At 31.2% G+C, this 27,828-nt stretch overlaps 1 protein-coding gene across 1 annotated transcript in view; it reads left to right on the top strand.

Moving 5' to 3' along the window:
* The first annotated feature begins 436 nt into the window (after nt 1–436).
* The window catches only part of LOC125071485, a 122,324-nt gene continuing 94,932 nt past the window's right edge, over nt 437–27,828 (top strand). Inside the window, exon 1 of the mRNA XM_047681749.1 lies at nt 437–1,241. Coding sequence (XP_047537705.1) covers nt 1,091–1,241 — 151 coding nt within the window. The 5' untranslated portion in view covers nt 437–1,090. The remainder of the gene's footprint in view (nt 1,242–27,828) is intronic.

Here is a 27,828-nt window from a genome sequence, read left to right as displayed (position 1 = left end):
CGAATCCTCCATCCTTACGTCATCTCACCCCATACGAAACTCGCTTCCTCATTGGCTGATCCGCTTTGGCGCGCTTTCTCATCGCCGAAATAAAAACCGAGCACGTAGTCGCCATCCCTGTCGCCAGGTGAAATAAATCGAACACCAGACCGAGAAAGCATCTTTCTACCTCGTTGCTATCGCAATGATGTAACCAGTTTGAAATGAGACGCGTAATTTAGAAAGCAACGAGAGGGAAAGAGTCAGCGATAACGGTGTCGCAGTTCATTGTAGTGGTAGAGTGCGAAGGGAACGTGCTACCGTGCGTTCAACTATTTATAATCAAATAGGGTGCGCCTGTGTGAGCGTATGCTTACGTTATGCACCGCACACACATGCACGGCGAGTCGAGCGAGGCAATGATGTGCACGAAGTATTATCCCTTATTACACGATCCGCTTCCGCGCCGGCCGCACGTACAATAGTTGTCAGCCGACCTCTTTTGTATCGAAGTCGAAGTGTCAGCTTGTTTACATCGAAAAGCTAGAGCGATGCATAGTGCGTTAGTTAGCGCGATTGTGTCATCGACCGAGCGTCGGTTATCGCTAAATTGCGAGTGATTCACGGACAATGTTCGCGACTGTGGTTTTACTGAAACTTTTTGTGAACTTGTGAATTTTTTAAAGATCCAAAGTGCCGATCTTATTAGCCAAATTGAACTGTGACATTTTTCTACATTTAGACTCAGTGTGCCATTTTCGAGTGTCAAAGTGTAATCTTCGAGGAGATAAAACTTATTGTTAGAAATAATTTTCGAGAAAATATACGGACTAGATTTTTTCTTGGAAAAATATTAAAAATCATAAAATAGAAATATAAATAAAAATATCATCGAAATTATCTCTACTTAGAAAAAAGTCGACCATAAAATTGACACAAATATAAACCAGTGGAAAAAAAAGGTTTAGAAAGAAAAAGAACGTCGCTATCCATAAAGATAAAAAAGTCGAAGGGAGACGAAATCCAAACGCGCGCGAGCATTTATGCATACAAAACAAACCGCAATCTGTCCACGCTTCTTCCGTAGAAAAAGGCGTTGTGAGAGACAAAGATGGCTATAGCGTTCAACTTGCCGAGCGAAAGAGAGGCGGCTGAGGAGAACTTTTCACGATTGAACCGGCTCCTCGCTGAGTTGTACGAGGTTTTATGCCACATCTTGGTATCACGACAACCTGGGCAAGAAGCCCAGGAGAATCGGCGAGGTGAGTGCCCCCGAGAGCCTTATATACCACCTTACCACTTAAGATGCAATTCGACCTACATCGTGAATTTGGTGATGGTTGTGGCCATCCTTAAAGTGTCTCTCGCCTCGTCCCTCTTCAATACTGTCAGATAAAAAGAAGATTGTTTTAGATAAGTATTGTTAACGGTGATACTGCAAAGCAGATCTGGACTGTTGTTACGTATTTCTAAGTCCATCCGTCTTTTTGTAATAATTTTTGTAATATTAATTTCTCGAGATGTTGTGTCAAACTGCACTTAAATCGTAAATGGTGGTTTCGATCGTATTAAAAATGAAAATAAACGGTCATTTCATTTTTAATTCGATTTTTAATTTTTTTTAAATATTATCGCGCTTTTGATGACTTTGCTTCTTTATTCAAAATTTGAGTGAAGTTCGACAAAACGCCTCCACAATTGTTTATATGATGTAATAATGTTCGATTTAAGTAGTCACTTACGATGCATTTAAAAATCGATTGAAAAAATGTGTTCAAATATTCATAAATTTAATTCGTAAAATTCAATCACGTCTCAAATATTAGTTCATAAATAATTTTCCAAAAAAATGATAAAATGGTAGTGACTATTATTTTCATTGGCCATTTATTGTGTTAAGTTTTATATTTAGTTACAATTCAATTTGATCTCTTATTTTGTTGTATCAATTTTAATTAGAATAATTACGACTAGTTTAATTTATTTAGATATTCATTAAACTATAATAGCATTTAGTTAAAGTTTTTTTTTTATAAAAAATTACATCCACGGATCTCAAATTTTATTTTAGTTCCAAATATTCTCGAATAGTCATATTTAGTTCTTTATATATATAATATATTATATATTTTTTTAGCTTCACTTCGATTTGTTTAGACGCCAAATATTAGTTAAATATACGGAATCGTTAATATTCACGAACTTTGATTATATTCTATTAAAATTAGTATAATGCCTTATTATATCAACAAAAATGTAAATAATTTGAAATCTTAAAATTGTTTCTGAAACTTCGATAATGTTCTCGATCGTGTAATGTATAAATACTTTTTTGTATAAATGACATTTTTTTTTATAATAGATTTATAGTTTTTTCTTGTAAATATTGCATTTAGTTTTTTTTTGTGATGTTTCTTATAAGCTATTTTCGATTATTTAATAATTATTATCCATATTCATAAGCGCCGCATGTAACCGACTAAACATAAACAGTTTTGTGTTGAACTATACGGCCACGAATTATCGTGGTTTATTGTGAAATAAACTTATTATTTTTAAACACAATGAGATTTTCACTATCCACGCCTCTGCCTTATCATTTAATTTATTTTATCAATTATAAATCAAATAAAAGAAATTTCAATTATCAATTAACAACAATTAATACACAACATAAATCGTAAAGATTAAATAATTGAGAACTGAAAATTAAAATCTGGACACACAACGACAAATTTAAAAATAGAACAAAAATAAAGTGATGTATTTTAAAAGAATATTTGAACAAGTCACGTTCAACCGTAACGTACACAGAAATGTATAACTCATAAACAGTGTCAGGCGTCGGTTCGTCAATCAAGTCGAAAATAACTTGTTTATTGAAACTTGGACTTGTTAAAACGTGTCCGTACGGAATAATGGGAAACAATGTTTTAATTTTAAAACACGCTAAGAGGAAAATAAATACGTTATTAAATCTATTTTGCAATCATTTTTTCAACTATTTAACCGATAAATTAGAATTGTTTTCATAGATTAGTTCGAAAATAATTTACGTATTATTAATAAGACTATAATGTTCAGACAAGTTTAAACATGTTTTGAGTAAAACAATGAGCGGATTTTGTTAGAGATATAACGTAAGTTGATCAGTTGTGTATAAATACAGTTAAAAGTTTTTCTGAGAAGAGTAGAATATTCTCAGTAGTGAAATGACGAACATTAAAAAAAATTATACCTACTGCAGAGTATTGTAATAAATTAATTTAAAATACATTTATACCGTTATACTCGTGGTCTTAACATGATATTGATATTTAAGCATGTATTGTAACACTATTTTACAATACAAAAGTTACAATACTGTCCATTTTAATCCTTTTTTCATTGATTTGAAATACATTTTCTTTACTGGACCTAATGTAAATTAAATAATAGATACAATATTTAAATAAAAACGTATGATCACTGACATTTAAATTAAGAATTTCTAATTTTCAAAATAATTTAAAAGGTAAGATAGTTTTTATGATTAATTTTATTTATACCAGCGCCATAATTAATCTGTTCAAAACTAAGCAGATCTCTTGGCACATAAAACGGACCAGAAATAGAGCCTTAGAAAGGGACAAACGACATAATATAGTTCAAACTTGAAACTAGGCACTAAACTTGCTCTGATTCGTGCAGTCACGAACGAGTCAGTCCAAGTCTTGTATAACAGCGGATTAAAAGAATATTTAGAAAGAAGACAGGAATTATTAAAAGTATCGAAACAATTCTAAGAGAAAAAGTCCTTTAAAATTTTTGCCAAGTTTTCGAACGCGAATCATTTCATATTTTATACAGTTACCAGTTTATATATTTAATTTCAATAAACTGTTACAAATAATATTTTATTACATGTTCATTTGTACAATGAATGATAAACATCTGATTAAAATAAATTCATAAATATTTAAAAAATAATTGTAGAAATAAATATTTCAATTTTACTAAAATCAAAACAGAATTTAAAATTAAAAACTTTTTAAGAATTTGAAATTCTTTTATTGTTCTATTTTCAAATAATAATAATCTTATAACTTAGATCAGAGTATAGCATTGGCATTGGACTCGAGTCGACATTCGAAAGGAAAATCGATGCAATTCAATGTGTCTTGAACGAAGAAATCGAAAACTGACATTATTTTCACTTTATACAGCATTTATTTTGACATTAAATTTGAAATAATATTCAATTAAATTCTAAATACGTTTATTAGATATCATAGTAAGTCATATAATGGAATTTATCGTAAAAAACTTACAAGACAAAAGTCATTCATATTCGAATTGGAATTCAAATTTATTAGTTACTTTATTTTAATAAAATTTTATACAGTATTTAAAATGGTCTTACACAATAATTAATAAACTATATTATTTATATAACATAAACGAAACAGTCTAATAAGAATTTCGCATTGAAAATAAATTCGTTTATAATAATTTGATTGGCATTGAATTATAAATAGTTCACATCGAAAAAGGTTTTACGAATTTCGAACTTCACAATTTTTTTACAAACAAAAGCAAAGTTCATCATTGCGCTGTGTGGTCCTTTCAATTGTTGAAATACAACACAAAAATCGATTTGTCTCTACTTTCTTCGACAATATAACATAAGATTTTATACTCTAATACCTTAATAATAAAGTCTCGGTTCCTTAGGGTGTAAGGTAAAAATAAAATTGTCCTAGCTTATAGTAAGTCACGGTTTCCAAGTACTGACTTATTCCGATTACAATTGAAGTGGAAAGCGACGCTTCAACGAGTCCAGAGATCATAATATTTTTTTTTGTCCAGGAATCGATTTTAGTTTAATGTTCTTGTCATTGTTATAGGAGACTTTTTCATAGTTATATTTAAAAAAATATGCTTCGAAACAACAATTTAGAACACCTCGTCGGTCTAGTGGCTTAGTAGTCTCTTCTGGATTTATCCGTGGATCATCCGTCGGAATTTTTTTCCGAATTTTTCAGATTGACTCTTACGTTATGTGAGTGATGAAAGAGCTGCACCTGGGTTGACGCACATACTTAAGTACTATAATGTCTTCTGTGCAGCTAGCTAGTCTCTTGTGGAGTCGCTGTGACTCAAAAGTAAAAACAGTCAGTCGTAAATCATAATAAAAAATAACTTATACTTAAAAATTTAATTTAAGTTTGTTTTAATATTTGTATTATAAATAAGTTCACATGCGAATTGGTTAAAAACGAAACCATTAAACTACATTCAAAAAACATTTTATAATGACAATGATTAATATAAGGCTTGAATTAAATCCTATTTATACTAATAGGTGTTTTATGTCATATAAGATAATATTATATTTATCTTATATGACATAAATGTACTTTCTAAACTACCTATATTAATGACCTAAAAATGAGAGGTTTTTTTTTCAGTTTCATAATTGAAACAAACTACTAAACAAATATACATAAAACCTGTACCAGAAGATGCAAAGCGTATCAAAGAAGGTTTTAATATATACAATATACATACATGACAGACGCCCGCCGACGGTTTTGCTTGTAGTATAAAATAAAAAAGCTAAAGTGTTTGCTTTTTTTTAACGTACTAGTCACAGTAGCTACTAATCAGATTTGATAAAACTTAAGATAAAAATTATTAGATAGCCCATTTATTGATAACGGCTATAGACTATTTAAAATTAGACTATAACATACAGAGACGGAACAGTAACGTTTAACGCGGGTAAAACTGAGCCAGTATAGTTAGTATGGTAATGATGTAGTTCTGACCGATTTTGGCCATAGTGCACATTCTCAAGGATGACTAGTACGCAGGATATGTTATTATGCACATGTGTGTGCTGACACAGGTGCACTCTGTATTTGCTCACTCTTATAAAACGATACGGAAAATCCGACACGGAAAAACTTCGGGCATTTCTTATTTCTAGACTTACAGCTTACAGCGCCATTGTATATGGGCGGTTATGACCACTTACCATTTAAAAAAAAGATCAATCCAGTAAAATCTTATAAGAATGGATTAAAGAAATAGATATTATAAAATAAAAAACTTGAATTTTTGCATATCAAAATAACAATAAACGAATTCTGGGAATAACTAAACATACAATTGAAATTATGATATTCCCGTTTTATAACTGCAAGAATATATCAACTAAGTTATAATTCCCTAATTACAAAGTGAAAATACGTACAAACAAGTGGAACCATTGACAAAGTGTTAATTTGGTACATAAATAACATTGGATTTACATACTGGTTAGGTGGTAACTCAGCTCATTAGCCTGACCCTTATGTCTATGCAATAAGGGCTATAATTCATTAATAATTCCCACAAACTTGCCTGTTCGAATTTTATTGCGTGGAAAGGTATAGTATTCAGGATTAGGTTAGATACATATTATATCTTTGTGTAAATTATTAAATTCATTAATGCGAATAATTTATTCGCCACAATTATGAAAACGGCTGAATTAAAGTTTATTTTGAATATGAATGTATACAGGTATTACATGCATAAGTCATTTTAAAACTAAACAACAATGATTTATAAATAATTTCAAATTTGGAACAAATAAATTAGTTTTTTCCATTTAATATTATCTAGAAATTTTTATTAAATAAATATTACATTTTTATTTTGTTAACAAAAAAAGTAATAATAATATAACTGGTTAATAATAATTGTTTTTAAAAATATTAATAAACAATACAAAATTAAAAAAAAATATCATAGACTATAAATTTCAAATCAATAACCATTGATTTATATTTTGTTCATAATCATATAAAACGTTAATAATATAGCGTTTGAAATAATATTTTGTTACCTATAAATCTAGCAATGTCATGTAAGTTTTTTTTTTAACTAGCACGTCTCGACACGCAAGGGTATTAATAAATACCACAGGTGTTGTTCGACACAGGTGTTCGTATCCTTTATTTAGGGTTCTTGGGCATAATGTTTAGGTTTTCCGACGTATTCCATTTCTAAAAACAGCTTCGTTACTTTTTAATTTTAATAAAAACAATAATTAATTTAAATACATACATATTATTCACGCGTGCAATTTGTATGACAGAAGCTTGTAACGTTGTGCGGGTGTCTATAACTGCACATTCGTTATTGGTGTGCGTTTACACATCCAATGGCGTGTCTGTATGTCTATGTGTGCGTGCGTTAGTACGAGATGTGTTAGAGTGGGTGTTAATTGTATACTTTGTATTATCGGCATAAAACTCCGTTGCACTCCAATAATGGCCTGATTTACGCTTGACCGTATTCTTTTAGACAGGTTCAGACATGTTCAATAGGGCTTTGTCTGGGATCGCACCTAGTCCGGTGTATTTTTTACCTCGGTGGGTGGAACGAATAATAATTGATTGAGACGTGATAAGAATAGTTTTTAATAGTATTTAAATTTTCGTATGGGATTTTATTAGATTTGTTGTATTAGTGTTCGCTCATTGGTCGAAATTCGATAATAATCATTATTAAAAAGGAAAACAAATTAATTTGAAAATCGAATTAATAAAATACTACTATATTTTTATTTACAGTACAGCTATTGACTTGTTACCGAACAAAATATAATACATTTTTTTGCTCATATTTGTGTTATGTTATCGGTGTCTAAAACTGCGGTTTGTTTTTTTGTGTACTGTAATTTTTAATGTTTGCTACAATTTAACTTACAAGCTTAACGCTGAAGCAAGATAACTAAGTAGGTATTTTTATTGAATCTATTTGTCCATATAGTTTCTGTTTCATACATTGAAACGTTAAACATATTTGTTGAAAAATACGTATTGTCTTAGTAATTAAAAATGAATAAACTGATTTTAATGTCTGAAATATATTTGAATATAAAAAATATCTATTGTAAACAAAAATAAAAAAATATAGAATGAAGCCCAGTATACGTTTATATCATCAAGAAATTGATCAGTTAAAACATTTGGTTAAGTTAGGTTAAAATAATTTTGCTATAGCTTAGTACATTTTAGCTTAGTAACAAGGTAGATGGGTACGTACCACCCATTCATCAGTTATTCTAACACCAAATAACAATATTTAATATTGTTGTGTTCTGGTTTGAAGTGTAAGTGAGCTTGGGCTAGTGAGTACCTGATGGTGAGTAGTCACCTTCATCATCCATAGATATTGGCCTAGTAAGTTACAACACAAATTGTCATGCACCACAAGCCTTGGGAACTAAGATGTTATGTCCCTCATACCTGTAGCTGCACTCGCTCATTCACCCTACAAAGCAGATACACAACGTTAAAAGTATTGCTGTTTGTAGGTCAAAATTGTGATGTGTAGGTGGTACCTACAAAGACGGGCACGAAGCCCTTCTTAATTAATCAGGAACTTATTTTTATTATTAATATACTAGTTTCGCCCGCGACTTCAAACCCGTATAGGTGGGGGGGAGTTACATTTCATGATAATCGGCTTAGTAGTTAAGACACTTTCGTGTCTTTAATATTAGTCCAGATTACAGTTTTACTTTAAATAGCTAACCGAGGAAACTTCGAAACGCATACATCTTAATACAACTAAATAAAACTATATCTGTCAAAATCTCGTACAAATTGATTTACTCACGTGCACTATCGTAAAAATATAATAATAAAAAACATGATCTAAGTGCTGGAAATTAACTCATCTAAGTGTATAATAACTGCTTTACAAAAAGGGCCATTATAACGAGATCCCCATTCAAATTTTATGGGCCATGAAAACGTTTTTTTTTTTTTTTCATTATGTTAACGAAATGTTATAATTGTGGTCCATAATCTTGTTTGGAGATTTATATTTATGCATTACTAGTACGGTAGTTACGGTTTCGCTTGCGTTTTAGGGGTTGGTCGTCAGGTGGTAAGCATGAAAACCGAACCAAATTTCTTCAAAATTGGTTTCGTAGTTTGGCCGTGAAAGAGCAACAGACAGACAGAACTACTTTCGCATTTATAATATTACTATATATACCTTTATGAAATAGTACAGAAAATACTTAGAACTAATTAAAATATCAACTAGGAGTAATTATTGACAAGAGCGGTCTTAGCGAACTAGCTATTTCTTCTAGACAACCAGATCGAAAAAGATACTTTAAAATTGAAACCGGTGGTGTATTAAAACACTTACATACAAATATGTATAAATTATTAGTTTTACTGATTATAAAATATAACTAAAATGCTACTATTGGAACCAAGTATGTTTACGCGGCTTGCAGTAGAGTCAATTGGCAGAAGTCGTCACGCCGTAGACACGTCAAGCGTTATGCCACCTCTAGGCGACCTTTCCCTCTATCTTTTTCTAATCTTATGTAATTTAATTAATGTTTTATTTTACAATTTTATTAAATATTATCATTTAATTATTTATTAAATAACAAATGATACATAATAAATAGCAAAAAGAGCTTCGGTTCAACTAGGTCTCGTTTTTTAATGATCTAAGAATTATTCCAAAAGCCGCGTATATTTCTTGTTATTCAGATTAATATTCAGTGTCTAGTTTGACCCTTGATACAAGGAATATTGGACGAGAACTGCCTTAGTTAATAAAGCCAAGTTTATGATTAAGTTGCGATGACAGACATAGTTAAGTTAAACTAAGTTAAATGCCCTTTGTAAGTTAATAACACCATTAACGATATACTTATTATAAATATATAATAATATATATAACCGCTTTATATTCTCATTATATTGTATTAATTAGTTTATCTAATGTATAACCAAAATTATAGCTAGAGTGCTTTGTCTAGACAAAAAAAAACTGTTTAAAATAGAATAAACAAGAGCAAAATCACACTGGATTTAAACGTAGGTACGTATTGTTACTAGTTATGAAATGTTTGTGCAAATCACACATAATTGAAAAAAAAAGGTTGAAATATATCTTAACAGCCCGCAAACTACTGGGATAAAGTCTCGTTCCTTGAGAAGGCTTTCAAACTTATTCCACGAAGATGTTCCACGCTGCTCGAATGTGTTGCTTAGATGAATACTCGATGGCTTATATCCGGCTTTGAACCTGCAATATCTAGTCAAAATTCATGTGTTTTAATTGCTGAGCCAGATGAGCTGGTTTAAATTAAAGTAAAGTTGAATTCAAAGTATTGGTAGGTAAGACAAACAACTGATGGTAAGTGGTCACCACCGCTCATAGACGTAACCATTCTTTAAATCGGCAAAACCAACCTTAGGATCCTGCGCCTGAAATAACACTGACTAACTCACCCATAAAAACGGAATAATAAGTGTTGCTGTTTGGCGGTAGAATATCTGAGTGGTACCTACCCAGGATATATAATTACTACAAAAGGATAAAAATATTACGCAATGTATATTCAATAAAACAGTGACATACTAACACGCGGAAAGGTCTCGTGTGCCCCAGAGTGGGATCCTTGACACTATAGCATTTCAACTAAGATCATTAGTGTCGTAAGAAACACCATGAGCTTGTGAAACAGATGGCTCATTTTATAGTTTAGTCTTTACATAAACTTAAAACATAACTATATCACGTGGGAGCTTAATATCGATACAATAATATCATAACTCATTAAACAGTAAGAGCTCATTAATGTCTTATATGACCTTATTCTACGCTGTTGTAATGTCTAGATAGGTATTTTTTTTTTGTTTTCCCTGAACTTATCATTTTCTGCTTAAATTAGATTAGTATAGCGGAAATTAACTAAATAAAATTCTCAGATGTTATTCGAGCCTTGGATATTTTTTTTTGATCCAATTGGATCAACGATACTCTTAATTTATCGGTGCAAATCTCCAAAGGAATTGCTAAATTTTTTATAGGACATTATTGAGACCTTGAGCCAAGGTAAGTAGTTATACTTAAATATAAATATTGGACAACATCACATGCATTATTTTGATATTGGGATCAATTGAGAGTTAGTTGTCGAATAATATAATATAATAAATTAATATTGGACAACATCACATACATTACTCTGATCCCAATGTAAGTAGCTACAGCACTTGTGTTATGGAAAATCAAAAGTTACGACGGTACAACAAACACCCAGACCCAAGACAACATAGAAAACTAATCAACTTTTTCTACATCGACTCGGCCGGGAATCGAACCCGGGACCTCGGAGTGGCGTACCCATGAAAATGTTAATATACAAAAGTATTAAGTCCATAATAAGAATCAAATACAAAAAAAAACACAAAACACAATTCATTGTGAATTTCAATGTATATCAAATGTTCGTCAAACAAAATCAATTGACACAAGCCTATATTAAAATCAATATTTTATAATCCTGTAATAAAAAATAAAAAATATTTTTTTTATTTCGTAACTAGGACTGGCGAATAGGCCATCTGATAGTAAGTGGTCACCACCGCTCAGAGATGTTGGTACTGCAAAAAATATAAATCATTCCTCATATCACCAATACACCAACAACCTTGGGAACATACTTATAACTTTTGTAGCTGTAGTTACACTAGTTTACTCACCCTTCAGACTCTAACGCAACAATAGATTCTAATAATTGCTTTTGGCGGCAGCATACATACATATTTCGTTTATGAAACATACATAAAGACCAAATAATAACAGAGGAATATGTAATGATCATACACATAATAAGACCAAAATGCACAAAACCATAAATAAAATCATATATCACGAAACATCCGAAGTTAGTCCATAAGTTAAGACCTAGGACACAGCCAGTAAACCTGCAGTTTCAAAACCTGTTTCCAACAAGCAACGCTAACTATCTCCTAAGCATATTTTGTAATACCGTTACTTGCTTTGTAATTTATTACAAGCGTGGTTTAGGGAATACCATCACCCCCATTATAAAATACCGTTGAGATATTTTATGTAAAATTATTCTATATTATACATAAATATATATATTCATATGCTGTTTACTAGTGATTAGGTGAAAAATCGAAAAGTATTTTATTTAAGTGCATTTTCCAATGAAACACTTTTAAATTGTCAATATTTCAACTCTACCATCGCTTCAGAAAACATCCTCCAGATCCACCGTTTCAGAAAAGTAATTATGAAAATGAAATAAAAACAATTATGTTAGTAATTTACGTAATATATGAAAAAGAAATAATGGTGTAACAATTAAAACTATATTAAATAAATATATTTCCTTGCCATCAGTATGAAAAGGACCATTCTATACAAATAAATGATTATTATTGATGCTGTCTTTGTCACTCGATTGTCAAACCAACGGTGACAGAAAGAGAGTAAACAGTATTTCACATTTCACTGAAACCTCAGTTAAATGTTATAATTAAGGAGGATAATGATTCAATTTTAGGTAATTCTATTGAAAATTAATTATTATAAAATATAATAATAAACACAACAGCTGCAACACAATTTAAAATTATTGTAACTTTTCTGTGCAAATATTTTTAATTGGAACAAAAGTTAAAGAGGTACAGTTTACTCATAATTTCCATAGATGGCGTTACCTGATGCATATCTATAAAATATGAACTATAAATGGACATTATGAATTTGCAAACATGTAATTATAATTTTATTTTGATTCATTATCATATAATCATTATTAAATTTATACAAAATAAATATTAAATAATAGTATAGCATCTTTATGTTAAATTATTCGAACAAAACGATTTGAAGTTTATTTTAATTTCTTTTGGTAAATCATCAAAGTAATCTATCAAAGATGGATATCGAAATAATTTGCTATCGATGTCACGACCCTTAAATATTTTTTACAATGATTAACTTAGCTAACACACCCTCTTACTAATAGACCGAAAAGCGGCTACATACACAATGCATTGTCTCCTTCGTTCTAAGGTCAAATTACTTAAGCCAGAAAGAGAGTAAATCAAAGTAAAACTAGTGAACCGCTATCCAACGTTTATTAGTAACAATGTGTAGTTACTACATAAAAAAGTAGAGTCACTTATAAAGCTCTGTTAACTATAATTACGTAACGTTATACCAAGTACTATTAAAAAGCAACCAGATGTTTACAGCACGGAGCTGAGCACGTGTGACCAATTATAAGACAAAGGACGGTAGACATTGTCGCGTTACCTACGGCGCAATTGTGATTATAACTTGTTACCGAGAAAATGATTATAATAGTTGTTGAACCTTAGCTGACCGCAAGAGTCATAAATGACATACAAAATAAAACAGTAACAAAAATGTATAGTTTAGTGGTACAATAAATTCTAGAGATATCTGTCAAGCCAAATCACTGAATTTGATAAAAATTGGTATGAAGCAAGTTTAAGCCCCAAGCAGGCATATTTTTCAAATAAGGTTCTCTATTATGTAAATATTATTAAAATAAATCTTAAAAGTTTTCAGCGATCGCTTAAAATAAAAAAAAAATTGCAAATTGCAAAAAAGTATGAGTACCTTTAACAAGAAATTGATGCCAATAATATATTTAGCTACGTTGAAACCATACAAGTAACGCTTAAAAATCTTATTTAAGATCAAACATTTTCTAAGACTTTTTAAATATTTTCAATGCTTTGTACAAATTAGTAAACTAAACCTCAGAAAAGCTTTTTACCTCTAAAGCATTAAACTTTATAATATCATAAAATTTACAACAACATCGTTCATATTAAACTAGCATTAACGCTTTACGCTGCCATAAAGTAGTAATCTAACTATTAAATTCAGTGTTTTACAATTATAATTCCCCATTTCATAACATCAACAATGATACCTCCTAAATTACTGGACGTGGGAACAAAAGACATGCATCATTGCCTGAGAAAAGAAATGAAAATGTTTTAAAGACTACAGAAATTACTCCATTAAAATCCTGCTTTGTTTTATTGACAATTAAATCAAATTTTATAATGTTCAGCTTCTCGTAAGCGTGTTCTATTTAAGCGTTATTATCATCACTTATTACATAATCGTCATTAAAAACATCATCTACAAGTTTAAATGCTTTTGTTTATGAATCACAGGCTGTATTAAAAGTTTCATCTGTTAGATTAAAGTGAGAATCGTGACAAGTACGAAGTCTTAAAATTACGATGGGTCCGGATAAACTGAGTGAAACCACTAATCATAAGTATGCTTTAAGTTTCGAGGGCATTCAAAAACCAGTTCTGGAGCAATAAATTCATGTTATACCCGAAGTTTTTGTTGTTGATGAACCTAATTTGGGTGTTGTTCCATTTCTGGACTTATTTAAAGACCCTTAAATACACTCTTTCATTTTTGTTATTGGCAATTTGATTTGCAATTTAATTTGTTTTCTTTTTCGACTAAATTAAAATGTTTCGTTTTAAGTCTCTCCTTGGATGTTTTTACCTAAAATTACTTTGTTATGAGTGCCGATCTGAATTTGTGAACATATACTTGTAGTAAATTTTTACTCACTAATATTTGTACACGTTGAAAACATTTGAAATGAACATTAAATATTGAGTAAGATACCACTCATTGTAAGCGCATATTTTAATCCTAAATTTCTAAGATTTCAAATTATTTATTTTCATAAATTCTTCCGAGATGATTGCAGAAATGCGTAATTTTAATTCCAATAATGTTTTCTTAGTAATACGTAGGCTGGTTTTCCTCTGATCCTTCTACGAATGACCGACCCTTTTCTTAGTATTCGCAGTGTTTTGTGGCCAAATGGCGATCTTTTACGTTATGCTTGGAAGATATTCAAAATGAGTTTCATCTATTACAGTGTATATAATATCACAAACTAATTACTTACTTGTTATTTATTTGTTAGAAGCCTTATGTTTTTATTTTATTTTTATTGTAATATTATTTTGTTTTCAGGTAAGTCCATTTTAATTCTGCTAATTGCTAACTACTCGTCTGGTAAGTACTATTTAAAATGATATTGTTACCTTAAGCTGCTGTATTATTCCTATCGTGGATCAGATATGTTTTCAGTAACATAATATATACATATGAACTAAATCAAAAACATCTTGCTCCGTCAAATTAAGTCAAGCATGAAGTTCAATCACTTTTCCTAATCTTTAGCCTATTGTAACTTTATAAGAAAAAAATTGACACCGAACAATACCAAAAGATGTTTTTTTATAATACTCATACTCATTTCCAATATCTACCTTATAATGTAGACAATAAAACCTATAATTCAATGTAATTAAATGAGGTAACGGTACTGTTAAGTTTGTGAGATCGATCGATCCATCAAACACAGTTTATTAAATGTCGGATTAACTTTCTTTTAGGCTCAGGGGCGTCATATGACACGTTTCAAAGATATTATTGTCTGTCTATTGCGTAACAATGAAAATATTGCCTATGAAATTTTTAATTAGATTATTCGTTATCTATTTAATCTATGGTTTTAAAACTTATCTGTAACAGATACTTTTTCTTTGAATGTAAAAATTTTAAGTATCAGCCGTAGAGTCTTATTATTTAATTGCATATCAGCTCAGGAGATCGTTTGCTTTTATTAAATACGATTTACAGTACTCTGTATTGTTGTGTTCCGGTTAGAAGGGTGAGTGAGCCAGTGTCACATAATCACAGGCACAAGGGACATAACATCTTAGTTCCCGAGGTTGGCGGCGCATAGGTTATGTGAGGAATGGTAATATTTCTTACAGCGCCTTTGTCTATGGGCGGTGGTGACCACTTACCATCAGGTGGCCCATATGCTCGTCTGCCTACCAATGCCATAAAAAAAAACAGTTCAATTGTATGTACCATATGACAATCATTTAAGTAAAAAATTTCGTATTTATTTCTTTTAATGTTTTAAGTGTTATCAATGTATTGTGAAGCTGTTACTTTGCATATTATTGATGTAAAACGTATACAAATAGTAAAGTAAAAGCATATATCGTTATGATGTAAGTATATAAACTAAATCCGTTTTTAATTCATATCACAAGTTCTCTATTAGAGAACACAACAAAACTTAAAAACTATCGGAACGAAAGCATAAATCATTTGTGAACGTCCAATACAAAGTGCCAATAGACAATATCTGATGGTACATTTTAACAACACACTACATTAGCTACAAGAACACATTTTACTAATATAGCATCCATTGCTTTGAAATAAGGTTTAAAATCGGAAATTTAACCGAAATCAACTGCAAGAAAAAGTTTGAAATGGAATAGAGAAATAAGAACACCAGCATCAGCGTTTGCTCTGATACACAAAACCTTATGGATGTAACGCTTCATTTAGCAAAAGTATGTCGAATTCATCTTCTATACTATCAGATGCGATGTTTTTACTTAAAATTGCCATCGGATTTAATGGAACCACTTCCACTCGTGTGCTCTGATAAATTAGTACTTCGGTACGCTTCTTGCTTTTTGTAATTTTACGTTGTCGTTCTAGACATGACATATGGAATAGTTAAGTACCATTTTTTTAGTGGCCAACTTTTTAAAACACTGCATGGCATAAAGATCTTTTCGGTCATACGTTTTAGTATGTTTCGAAATTTAAATGAAATTATATGTATCTGGCACACCCAAAAGTATCATCAGGCACTTATGTTTATTCTAAGCTGGTTCCGATTTGGTTAGCGAAGTATTATCCCTAAATTGGTATTTCTTTAAGTTGAATTCTATTTCGAGTGTTATGTCAATTTAGGTGGCTAATAAACATTTTGGATTTGTGGTATACCATAATTCTGATGTTTACTTTACCTATAGATAATTTTAAAATAAGATCGCTAGATAGGTTTTTTATGTGATAAAAATCCATGAAGATGATAAAAAAGCATTGAGTTAGTACTAATTGACTTTCAACCATGGATAAAAATACAATTATTTTTAATTAAACGCCTTTGTAATTAAATTAATAAGTAATTTCTGACTTAAGATCTTTCTTGATAGATTCCACACAGTGACAGTTCTGTTATTATTTAAACCTATAATTATTGTAACATGACAAATAAAAAAATTATTTCGAGTTTCATAGTTGCAAGTAAAATATTGTACATTGCTCACTGAACAAACAGCAATACAATATCAATTAGAACATTATATTAAATACCAAGGATGGGTACATTATGATGGTTGAAAATAAATCAGTTTTCGTTTATCAAAGCTAATGGACGGGGCATTTGCGAATAGTCACGACAAAGGTTTCAGTGGCATTCGTCATTATCTCTTTATGACGTGCCCAGTGTTTGTGCTGGGATGTGCTTTTATGCCCTAATGTTGAACTATCACGATTACGAACGAGCAAATGGATTTCATTATTTATTCATAAGAGTTATGAAATAGATTGAACATATCATGTTTAATTAAATAAATGTTAAATAAAGAGAACAATATTTATATCCTTCTCTCGTGTATCATTTAATGTATTTTTTTAATATTTAAAGTAAAATCAATAGTACTCACGTATTTCAAACAAACGATCATTCATTTATTAACGACCTCCGTGCTCGAGCAGTGTGTACACTGGTTTTCATGGGTACCGTACGTGAGGTCCCGAATTCGATTCATAGCCGAGTCGATGTAGAAAAAGTTCTGATTTTGTATAACACAATTGCTTTAGCTACTTACATTGGGATCAGAGTAATGTATGTGATGTTGTCCAATATTAATTTATTATATTATATTATTCGACAACTAACTCTCAATAATAAACAACTAAATAATAAAACACCACTTCTATTTCCAATTGGTATTGTTAATAATATGAAAAGATATTCTGTATAAGAGATCCAACTCCGAGACATTACAAAATTTGTCACGAGAGGTTATCAAACCCGCAACCGTTAACGGAACATTTAGTTACATAATTAATACTAAACATCTAATTAACCCTCTATCAACAAATTAAATAAATCAATAATAAAAATATAGCACACGAACAGACCGTCTAACGTACTTCGAATTATAATCATGAAAACCTACACACGGACTTAAAGAAACATCAACATTACAAGCTATTATTGTACGGTATCCAAAAACAGAATGGATAAACCATGGCGACCATAATGCGATGCCATTAAGATCACCATATTATTACAGCACCATTAGATCTGACATTATGGTGTAATAAGTAACATCTAACGTTTGTAAATCACCCATGGTTAAAAAGCTTACCATAAAAATATCGACGTGTATGTTTTCGAGAGAGTTATGTGTGCAATACAAATTATGTTTGTCATCGAAGTTATCTTAAGATGACTTATTGCTAGCTTATCATATAAATATATATATATAGTTGAATTATTATTCGTTTGTTTATTATGTTTTCTGATGAATGTTACTGGATTTATAACAGATTTATTCCTGATCTCTTCATTTCTATTCATATCGATGTTAACATTGTTGTACATCACCATTAGTAATCAAGTAAAGGATTTTGACATATTATGTCACGACAGTCAACCTTAGTTCAATCGAAAAATAAAGATTTTTTATTTGTGCACATTTCTAATTTTATGGTTTATCTTATTGGCTTTATTAATTATTATTTATTATATATATAAAAGTTAAAAAAATATTATAATTCTTATCTCTAATCATTGAATTATGGTTATTTTATATTTTTAATACATATTGTGCAAGGTCATACTAGTACAGATAGTCCACATGTAAATAGTAGAACATTTTCCAAACATAATTTTGAAATGTAATATTTTCAATTTTGATGTGATATTGTATCTACTGTTGGATGTCCTGTTGAGAATAAAACAAAATCTCTTAATACATATTTGACGATCAGCATTATTATATACGCAAGTCTTAGTGACAAAGTCGTAGATTATTTATCAGCACATAAATTTATACAAAATAAATAAAACAATCGATCCAACTTTATTACTTTAGTGAGATTAATAGCTACGCTTGACACTCGTAAACGTTGTACTACTTTACCGGTGTGCGTGTACTTAGTAGCCAACTGTTGGATGCTATTATATGCATTCTCACCTTTGACAGTTTATCTATACACATAAATAATCAAATTACACACAAAATTAGGAAAATAGTCAATGTTAGTTGTCAATCATTAGTCAATAATTTTACATTTACATTAACAGCCTGTAAATTTCCCACTGCTGGGCTAAGGCCTCCTCTCCTTTTGAGGAGAAGGTTTAGAGCATATTTCAACACGTGGGTTGGTGGAATACACATGTGGCAGAATTTCGCTGAAATTAGACACATGCAGGTGTTCGCTGTGTACCTTCACCGCCGAGCACGAGATGAATTATAAACACAAATTAAGCACATGAAAATACAATGGTGCTTGCCTGGGTTTGAACCTGAAATCATCAGTTAAGATACACGCGTTCTAACCTCAGGGCCATCTCGGCTTTTTCCCAATTAGCCAATCAGTAATTATTAATTAAATAGACGCATCAAAATGAGAAGCGGAGTACGCTGAGATATATAAGTAGGTACAGTTCAAGAGAGTAGATCGCTTGTAATTTTATAGTTGTCTTTATAAAACCTAAACATAGAATAAGAGGAAAACGAAGTACATTAACTCATCATTAACTACCTGTGACGATACATGCTCACACCCAGCGTTAAGTTCTAGATGCAGCGTTGGCCAGTTAGACTCCACTGAAAACAGTAGAGGCTAACTAGGATGTAGCTAAGAAAGAAACCCTACCTCATAAGATACGTGCCATAAAAATATTAGTATAGAAAAATATATATTACCTCCAGCGATCACGGATTTCGTACAGATAGAAGATTCATTTTGTGTAGTAAATCTGAATTGAGATTAAACAGGATTTTTTTAAGCTTACCTAATATGTTATGAATTGAGTTTGCAACAATACTAACTCTAAATTAAAAATAAAATATTGACACCATTTTTTGATGAATATATTCATAGTTCCATAAAATATTTCACTAACATCCGAATACAATATTTTATGAACGCTAGTAGGTTCTGTTTTTCACTAATCGACACGGAACTCTAATAACACACGCGACGCTTGCGCCTGCGCATCGTCATCGTGACAGGCTGTAATGGCGGTGATGGCACTTGATTATAAAAGAAGAAATAATTTTTATATCCAGTTAATGGATGCTCCTACATTAGACACACGGTTATGAAGTTTATAGGGCAAAGTAATCTTAGTTATTAAGGTCAAGATACTATTTATATAAATGGAATTAAATTTAATCGGCACAGATTGACGGACGAATGAAAAATTATATAGTTTATTTATTTTTGAACGAGGGAAATGATGATTGTGCTGTTCTTCTGACCGATTTTTGACACAGTGGCTATTTTCAAGGCACAAGAGCAGAATTACTTTTTGTACTGGAGTGTATACGCTGCGCAGAATTACGAATAGTTACTAAAAAATATAATGACATCAAAATACATTACTTTTTATTGATCTGATTTTTGCCCTCGAGATTAACCACTAGATATAACACCAAAGAGGCAGTTAAAGTATGAATTAAATACAGAATTAAGACATTATATTTGTGGGAGTAAGTTTGTAATATCAATGGTGAACCAAACAGCATTGAAGAGGTGTGATGGACCAAAAATCCTCCTTAAGGCAGACTGTAGCCCTATCTTAAAAGACGCACGAATACTTTTTTATACAGCCTTCAAACTTTTACGAAAAACTTCGGGTTTTTCAAAATTCAACAAATTAACCACAACGTAACAACGACCTGGTTTTAATATCTGTTATTGATTGTTGCACAAATGAAACAGCCGTGTGTATCATTGCGTGTACGCATCAAGTACAGACCCACCCTACTCGCAGTAACTGACGTAGAAATTTTAAACGTTGCAATTTAATACTTACTCGCCAGGAATAGAGTTTAATTCGTATTGTATGTAATTTAGTCGATCACGTCTTATTCTCTTTAATGATTAGTAATAATCTCCGCTTAATTTATCCTAATAGCTAGGTTAAGTGCTAATTCACTGTAATATTATCACTTTAGAACAGTTTAAATACTTTGAAGGAAATTTCAACATCTGTATAAAACTATTAAGTGTTTTTCTAAGCGGTAACACTGTTTTATAAATGAATATTTGAAATGAGGAAAATATCTATACCTACCTAAAAACTTTACTTTATATGGTAGATATATTGAAGAATTATTTAGCCGGAATTAGATTTTATTTTTTAAGACTATGTTTTAAGTCGAGTTAGCTCGAACTAAGAGACTAGAACAAAACTAAACAAAATTGCGAGTTTATTCATCTCTTAAGAATGAGCCTGAAGTCTAATAAACTTCACAAAAAAGGTGATTATAGATAATATTCATGTTCATTATAAACAAAACCTAAGTTTTTATTTTGACCACAACTTAAAACGTAATCATTGTAATGAATGAACCGCCTCCTACTGGATTTACTATTACTCTATGACTTCGTTTCAAATCTCAGAACTCTCTCCGATCATATAGCATAATATTTCTCGGAAATCTCAGATCTATGGCCAGTTTTCAAACCATAAAATCGGTAACACGTAATCTATCATCACCTCGACGCTACTGCGATATCTAATACTGATATTTTTTAAAGCGTTGCTCGTAAACAAATCCTACTTACAAAGACCAAGCAAGGATTCCTAAGCATTTATAAATCATACGTCTAAAGTTAGTTAAATCGCAAGGAATTATCGTACACAGAGTTAAATAAGCTTAACTAGGATAAGCTGCGTCGTAAAGCCAATGGTAGCTGGCATTCTGAACTTGTATTACACCGAAACGAATATCAAATTGGATATTCAATGCTCACCGCTTTGGATGGACAGCACTAGATACTTAAGTTAAGATATATATTTCGATTAACCTTAGAACAATAGGAACAGTTACATCAAATATTTTTATCGAGTTATGCAGCACATCCAAAGGAAGCTCTCAGAGATGATTTTATTGCTCTTAAACGATAATGTATCTCGTACCCTTAGCCTTTATCGTGTATTTATCGTGTATTTATGATTGAAAATATGTCTATCTTCACAGTAGGTAAATGAGGCAAGAAACTTCAATTCAAATTAATAAACCAAAAAACAAAAACAAATCCATAGTAGGTTAAGAACAAGTTCTATCACTAAACATTAATATCTTGAGCAGCAGTTACAGGGTAAGGTACCGACACTACATATAGGTCTGTACCGACATAAGGGACATAATACTTTAAATTCGCGCAAGAAATGGTTCGTCTTACATTGTCTGTGAACAAAGCTACAGTCGATTTGCACAGCGAATTGTTTTAATGGATGTAAATCAAAAATTTAAAAATATTTTTTTATTATTACAAGTAGGCTCATAAAAGCCCTTTAGAATCGTTATGTTACAGTGTTAAAGTAAATGTAAATCTGCCACTGGTTCAGAAAGTAGATACTGCCGAGAAGAACAGAACTCAGTAGGACAGTCTTTTCCGCCATTTTAATTACAGAGCATGTCTGTACACACTTATGTTCAGTATAGACTTACTAATATAATAAATCGTCGACTACGATACTATAAATAGTGAAAGTAATTATTTTATTAAATACAGACAAAAGGCTATATAAAGTTATTACATATATTTATATTACACATACAAAATAAATTTCAATTCGCTATAAATAAAAAAATAATTACAAAGACATTTTTGAATCGTTACGGTGTAAATGCGGACGTACTAAGTGGGCACATAGTGCACTTCAACTAACGAATAAACTGGCGTTTAAGTTTTGATTTATTAGCCCATTGCGTATCGCGGACAACGGTAAATGATCACGGAGCGTCAGAGTCTACGCTTCGAATCGGAGTTTTATAACGCATTGTGTTCAAAATATTAATAACGAGAAATATTATTAAATCAAAATGTACTATTTATAAGAGGTTAGGTAGATATTTTACAAGTATATTGTTAGAATTAAACATGAAGTTCGAATTTTATTATAAATAAAAAAAAATTGAACTGATCTCAGCGCCACCTAGCATCGAGCTCAGTAATGAATATATGTCGTGTCATCTGATTGAGACATCACAGGAATAAAATAACCACTGGGTTAAAATGACTCTGACCCACTGGGTCAAAAGGAAGGAGCTGAGGCTACCGGGGAGGACCAGCCCGGCTAAGGAGGAAACCTCGAGGCCCGTATCCCGCTTGGCTTAGGTCAATTTGGAAGAACCCCGCTCTCTCTCTGATTGTAAGATTAACCCGCAATGATAAATTATTTATCTAAAAAGTTTTTTATGATTATTTTTATTAAAAATAATCCAATTAAAAATAATAGATACGTTCCAATTGACTTTTATAAGCACTTAAGCGAAACAAATATGATTATTAATTATCGATTCAATGCGTTTTATCGTGAATTAATTATAATTGTGTCGATACCGAGAGACAATTTAATAGATAGCCATATTAAATGTCTATTTGATGTAAGCTATACAATGTATATTTTTCTCTTTCTCTAACCAGTAATTCAACATTGGAATAAAAAAGACAAAGAATTATTCAGCATCGTCTTAGGTTATGATACTGCCTAAAAATGCACGGAGTTTATATGCCTATATAACATTAATTGTATTTAATTGACATAACTCTGTAATGGAATTTGTTAAAAAAAAAAAACAGTTCAGACAGTTAATAAATAAATAAATATTGGACAACATCACAAACATTACTCTGATCCCAATTTAAGTAGCTAAAGCACTTTTGTTATGGAAATCAGAAGTAACGACTGTGCAACAAACACCCAGACCCGAGACAATATAGTAAACGAATAAACTTTTTCTAGTTCGACTCGGCCGGGAATCGAACCCATGAAAACCGATGTACACACTACTCGACCACGAAGGTCGTAAAATGAGTAACTACTGAGTTTCTTGACGGTTCTCGCTAGAATCTACATTTAGCTTTACGTAAATACAATTCTTATTTTAAAAGAAGGAGATACAGTCGACAACAACATTGACAACATTTATAGTTTAAGCTTAAAGTAATTTAAGTATAGTATAGTTTAAGCTTAGCACTATAATTTTAATGATCACAATCATGCAATTGAATACAAATTACGAAACAAACAAACATTCTATCTATTACCATCGATAGATCTTACTATAGCTGAGGCAATAAATACAATAATATTGAATTACAACTAGCGTTACCGCATTGGCGCGTGCGCCGATCGAATCTACCATCTCTTATAATTCACTAGTGATGTGCTGTGATTTAAATTATTTTTATCGATGATTTATGATCAATTTCTTCACTAATTTGTATTCGGATTAAATTAAGAACGATTTATTCAATATTTAAAAAGATAAATATTCTAAATTAAATAACTTTTGTGAGTTTTGTGAAATTTGGCCAATAAGTAGATATTTGATTAATGCAATAATCGTTATACGGAATGATTAAAGTGTTTAATATTTATTTGAATTTTCAACTTTACAAAATTTCGTTATATATGCACTCCCACTTATCGACAAGTAATATTATCGATACATGAACGTCGCTACCAAGTTGTCCCAACAAACGGTCTTGCGGCGTGCGTAAAACATAATATTATGCGGTCTACAGACAGACGCAACCGGATCGGTGTTGAAAGTTAATCTAATATTGAAATAGCTCTATATTTTATCATATACAATTTCTTTTGTAATCTAAGAACAGTAGCGGCAAACGGCAAATCATTACAATTTTCGTTCGACATACTTTTTAAAAATTAGTAAATATATCATACTAGTTATTGCCCGCGACTTCTTAAGGGTGCTAGATATAAAAAAGGCCTATGTCCTTCTATGTGGTTCATGCTTTCTTCATATCTAATTTCATTTAATTCGGTTCAATGATTTGATAATACAGACAGAACAAAACAAATAGAGTTACTTTCAGAGTGAATATTGATTGTATTCGAATTTCAAATTTGCTTATAATAATTAAATCTAAGAAGGTTACAGTTATCGATTCAGTCAGTATCGGCTGGATGTTTTTTTTTTTTTAATTAATTCATAATTGGAATACATATTTTGGCGACTTGATGATGAGTTGTCATATTGACTTTATACTACTATATGATATATTAACTGTTCCGTATCATAGGAAGTGATGTTTTGTACCAGATGTAATCTATAAAGGTTCACTTCGCATCTCACTTGTGAAATGCTGAAAACCGACTTCAGTGATATGTAATTAAAGTCACCAACCGCCGTTTAATATCCCACTGCTGGGCGAAGGTTTCGTCTCCCTTAAGGAAAAGGTTTGGAACTTACTTCACCGTGATGTTCCAGCGCGGGTTGGTTGATACACGTAGTAGATTCTCATCCACCACGTGCTGATTTCAAGATATTTCCTTCACCGCTGTGCACGAGATGAATTTTAAATACAAATGAAGCACGTGAATTCAGTGATACTTTCTCTGGGTTTGAACTCAGAATCATCGGTTAACATCCTTTAATATATTATACGGTCGATGTCGCATATTACTGTTCGTTATTTATAATCGTGTTCTGTGGTGAGTATCGTGATCTCTTACAGAATAGATCAATGGCATTGAAAACACAGCAGTATCGTGTATTGCTGTTTGGTATAAATACATTTTTAAGTTACAAGTACAAGGTCAGTGATAGTATTTTCAAGAAATTAAAATAAGATTAATATCAGAAAAGATTAATAAGATTAATATGTGAGCCGAGATGGCCCAGTGATTAGAACGCGTGCATCTTAACCGATGTTTTGGGTTCAAACCCAGGCAGGCACCACTGAATTTTCATGTGCTTAATTTGTGTTTATAATTCATCTCGTGCTCGGCGGTGAAGTAAAACATCGTGAGGAAACCTGCATGTGTCTAATTTCAACGAAATTCTGCCACATGTGTATTCCGCCAACCCGCATTGGAGCAACGTGGTGGAATATGCTCCAAACCTCCTCAAAGGGAGAGGAGGCTTTTAGCCCAGCAGTGGGAAAAGTTACAGGCTGCTAATACTAATAATGCTAATATCAGAAAAAAAAATCGACTAGATAATAGTCGATATAGATAACTTCAAACACTTTTACACTTTTAAACACAAGTTTTAAAATTTGTGTTAAAAACGTAATTTTGTATTTTCTCGTCCAGCGATTTTAATAAACACCTTCGAAATAAATGTTTTGTTTAACATTGAATATGAAACATAAACATCCTTGTGAATTTACATATCCACAAATCAGTAACCAAAATCTTTTTAATTAAAAATATTTTTATCAAAATTCTTAAATGAAACAGAGACGACAAAAATATATGGACATCGTATTTAATCATTTAATCAAGATAAAAATCAAAGCTTCACATTAGGGAAATTATTTAAATTGTTCAACAGACACTTGAAATATTAATAAAACGCTCTATCTGTCAGTGGCATAATACACCACAACCTATACACAGCCTTGTCACAAAAATACTACATTTCAATATAACTGCATTATTTTATAATGATTCATTTATAGTGATGAAATGAAGGATCAAGTTATCTAAAAGCAAGTTAATATTACTTTAATTAATTTTATTTTTAGTAGTTTGTATATGTTTTATTGGTTAGAACACATAAAGTATAACCGAAGACCACGTCTTCAAACCATTTTTCATGTGCTTAGTTTGTGATTATTATTCATCTCGTTTTCGGATAAGACAATGCTGACTTAAGTACAAACAGCGCAAGGATGTTCTGGCGAACTCTTCTCCTCCTAAAAAGATTTTCAAGAAATTTTTCTTTTCACCTCACCTGTACTCAAGATTTGACGCTCATTGTCGAGGCAGGCAATACTCGGGTTTTTTGTACTTTCTGAACCCTATTTTAAAACGTCCTAGTTAAAAAACCGAACGTAACTGAAAATCAAACGTAAATATACTACATATATCAACCGAATTGCATTAGAGCAGCGTTCTCCTCAAAATAAGAGAAGCATTTAGACCAACTGTGGGATATTAACACACCAATGCTTAGATTAGTTATTACACGGAGTGACCAAGCTGATATATTTATATAAGTTGTACAGTATTACTATCGTGCACGCCTTTGTTTGGTTTCCCCTGATAACGCAATTTCAATTACATACATTTTGTTTGTGTTTAATTTTTAATTTAAGGCTCATACGAATCGTTACACAGATAAATTATTTTTAAGACGAGAACTTTGATTGTCAGTCTTTTAAATGTCTTTTAAATTCTACAAATTGTATACATAAATTATTTCAAAGTAGTATCTTACTATTAAAATATTGATACTAACAGTGATATACTACTTTTTTTTTAATTTCTATGTAGGTAGATAGATAGACGAGCTGGCTACGGGTCTATATCACTGTCAATGCTCACCACTGCTCGTAGACAGTGGCACTTTACCCACCATAGGAATCGAGGTGTTATCTCCTTGCGCCTGTATTTACATCACGGGTGTGCATTGTATACTATTAAAATAATATAAACATTATCATAGTAAAAGACACATCACTGTTCTGCAATGAGTTTCGAGTTAATTCCTAGAATAACTGTACTGATTAATAGGAAGTCACATAACACGTATAATAAAAGTATATGCTTCCCCTTAAGAGAATTCAATAAAACGCAGTACTATATACTTATCTGAATACGTGGTCGGTTGTAAAGTTATCTTTTGTGAATATTGCGTTTATTTATATACAATGTAAATATACAATGCCCGTTTGTACTATCAATAATATTACATAAGTGATTATTTGTCGTGTATTAATAAAAACGTATCATATTATATGCGATGTACATAGTTATAGTAGTGTATACATTTCAGAAACATTTCAGATAATCGGTTGACTTTTCTTTGGGATGGTAAATAGTATTGA

Source organism: Vanessa atalanta, chromosome 19 (assembly GCF_905147765.1).
Source record: "Vanessa atalanta chromosome 19, ilVanAtal1.2, whole genome shotgun sequence".
In the NCBI taxonomy this organism is placed as follows: Eukaryota; Metazoa; Arthropoda; class Insecta; order Lepidoptera; family Nymphalidae; genus Vanessa; species Vanessa atalanta.
This window is presented reverse-complemented; position numbering and strand designations above follow the sequence as displayed.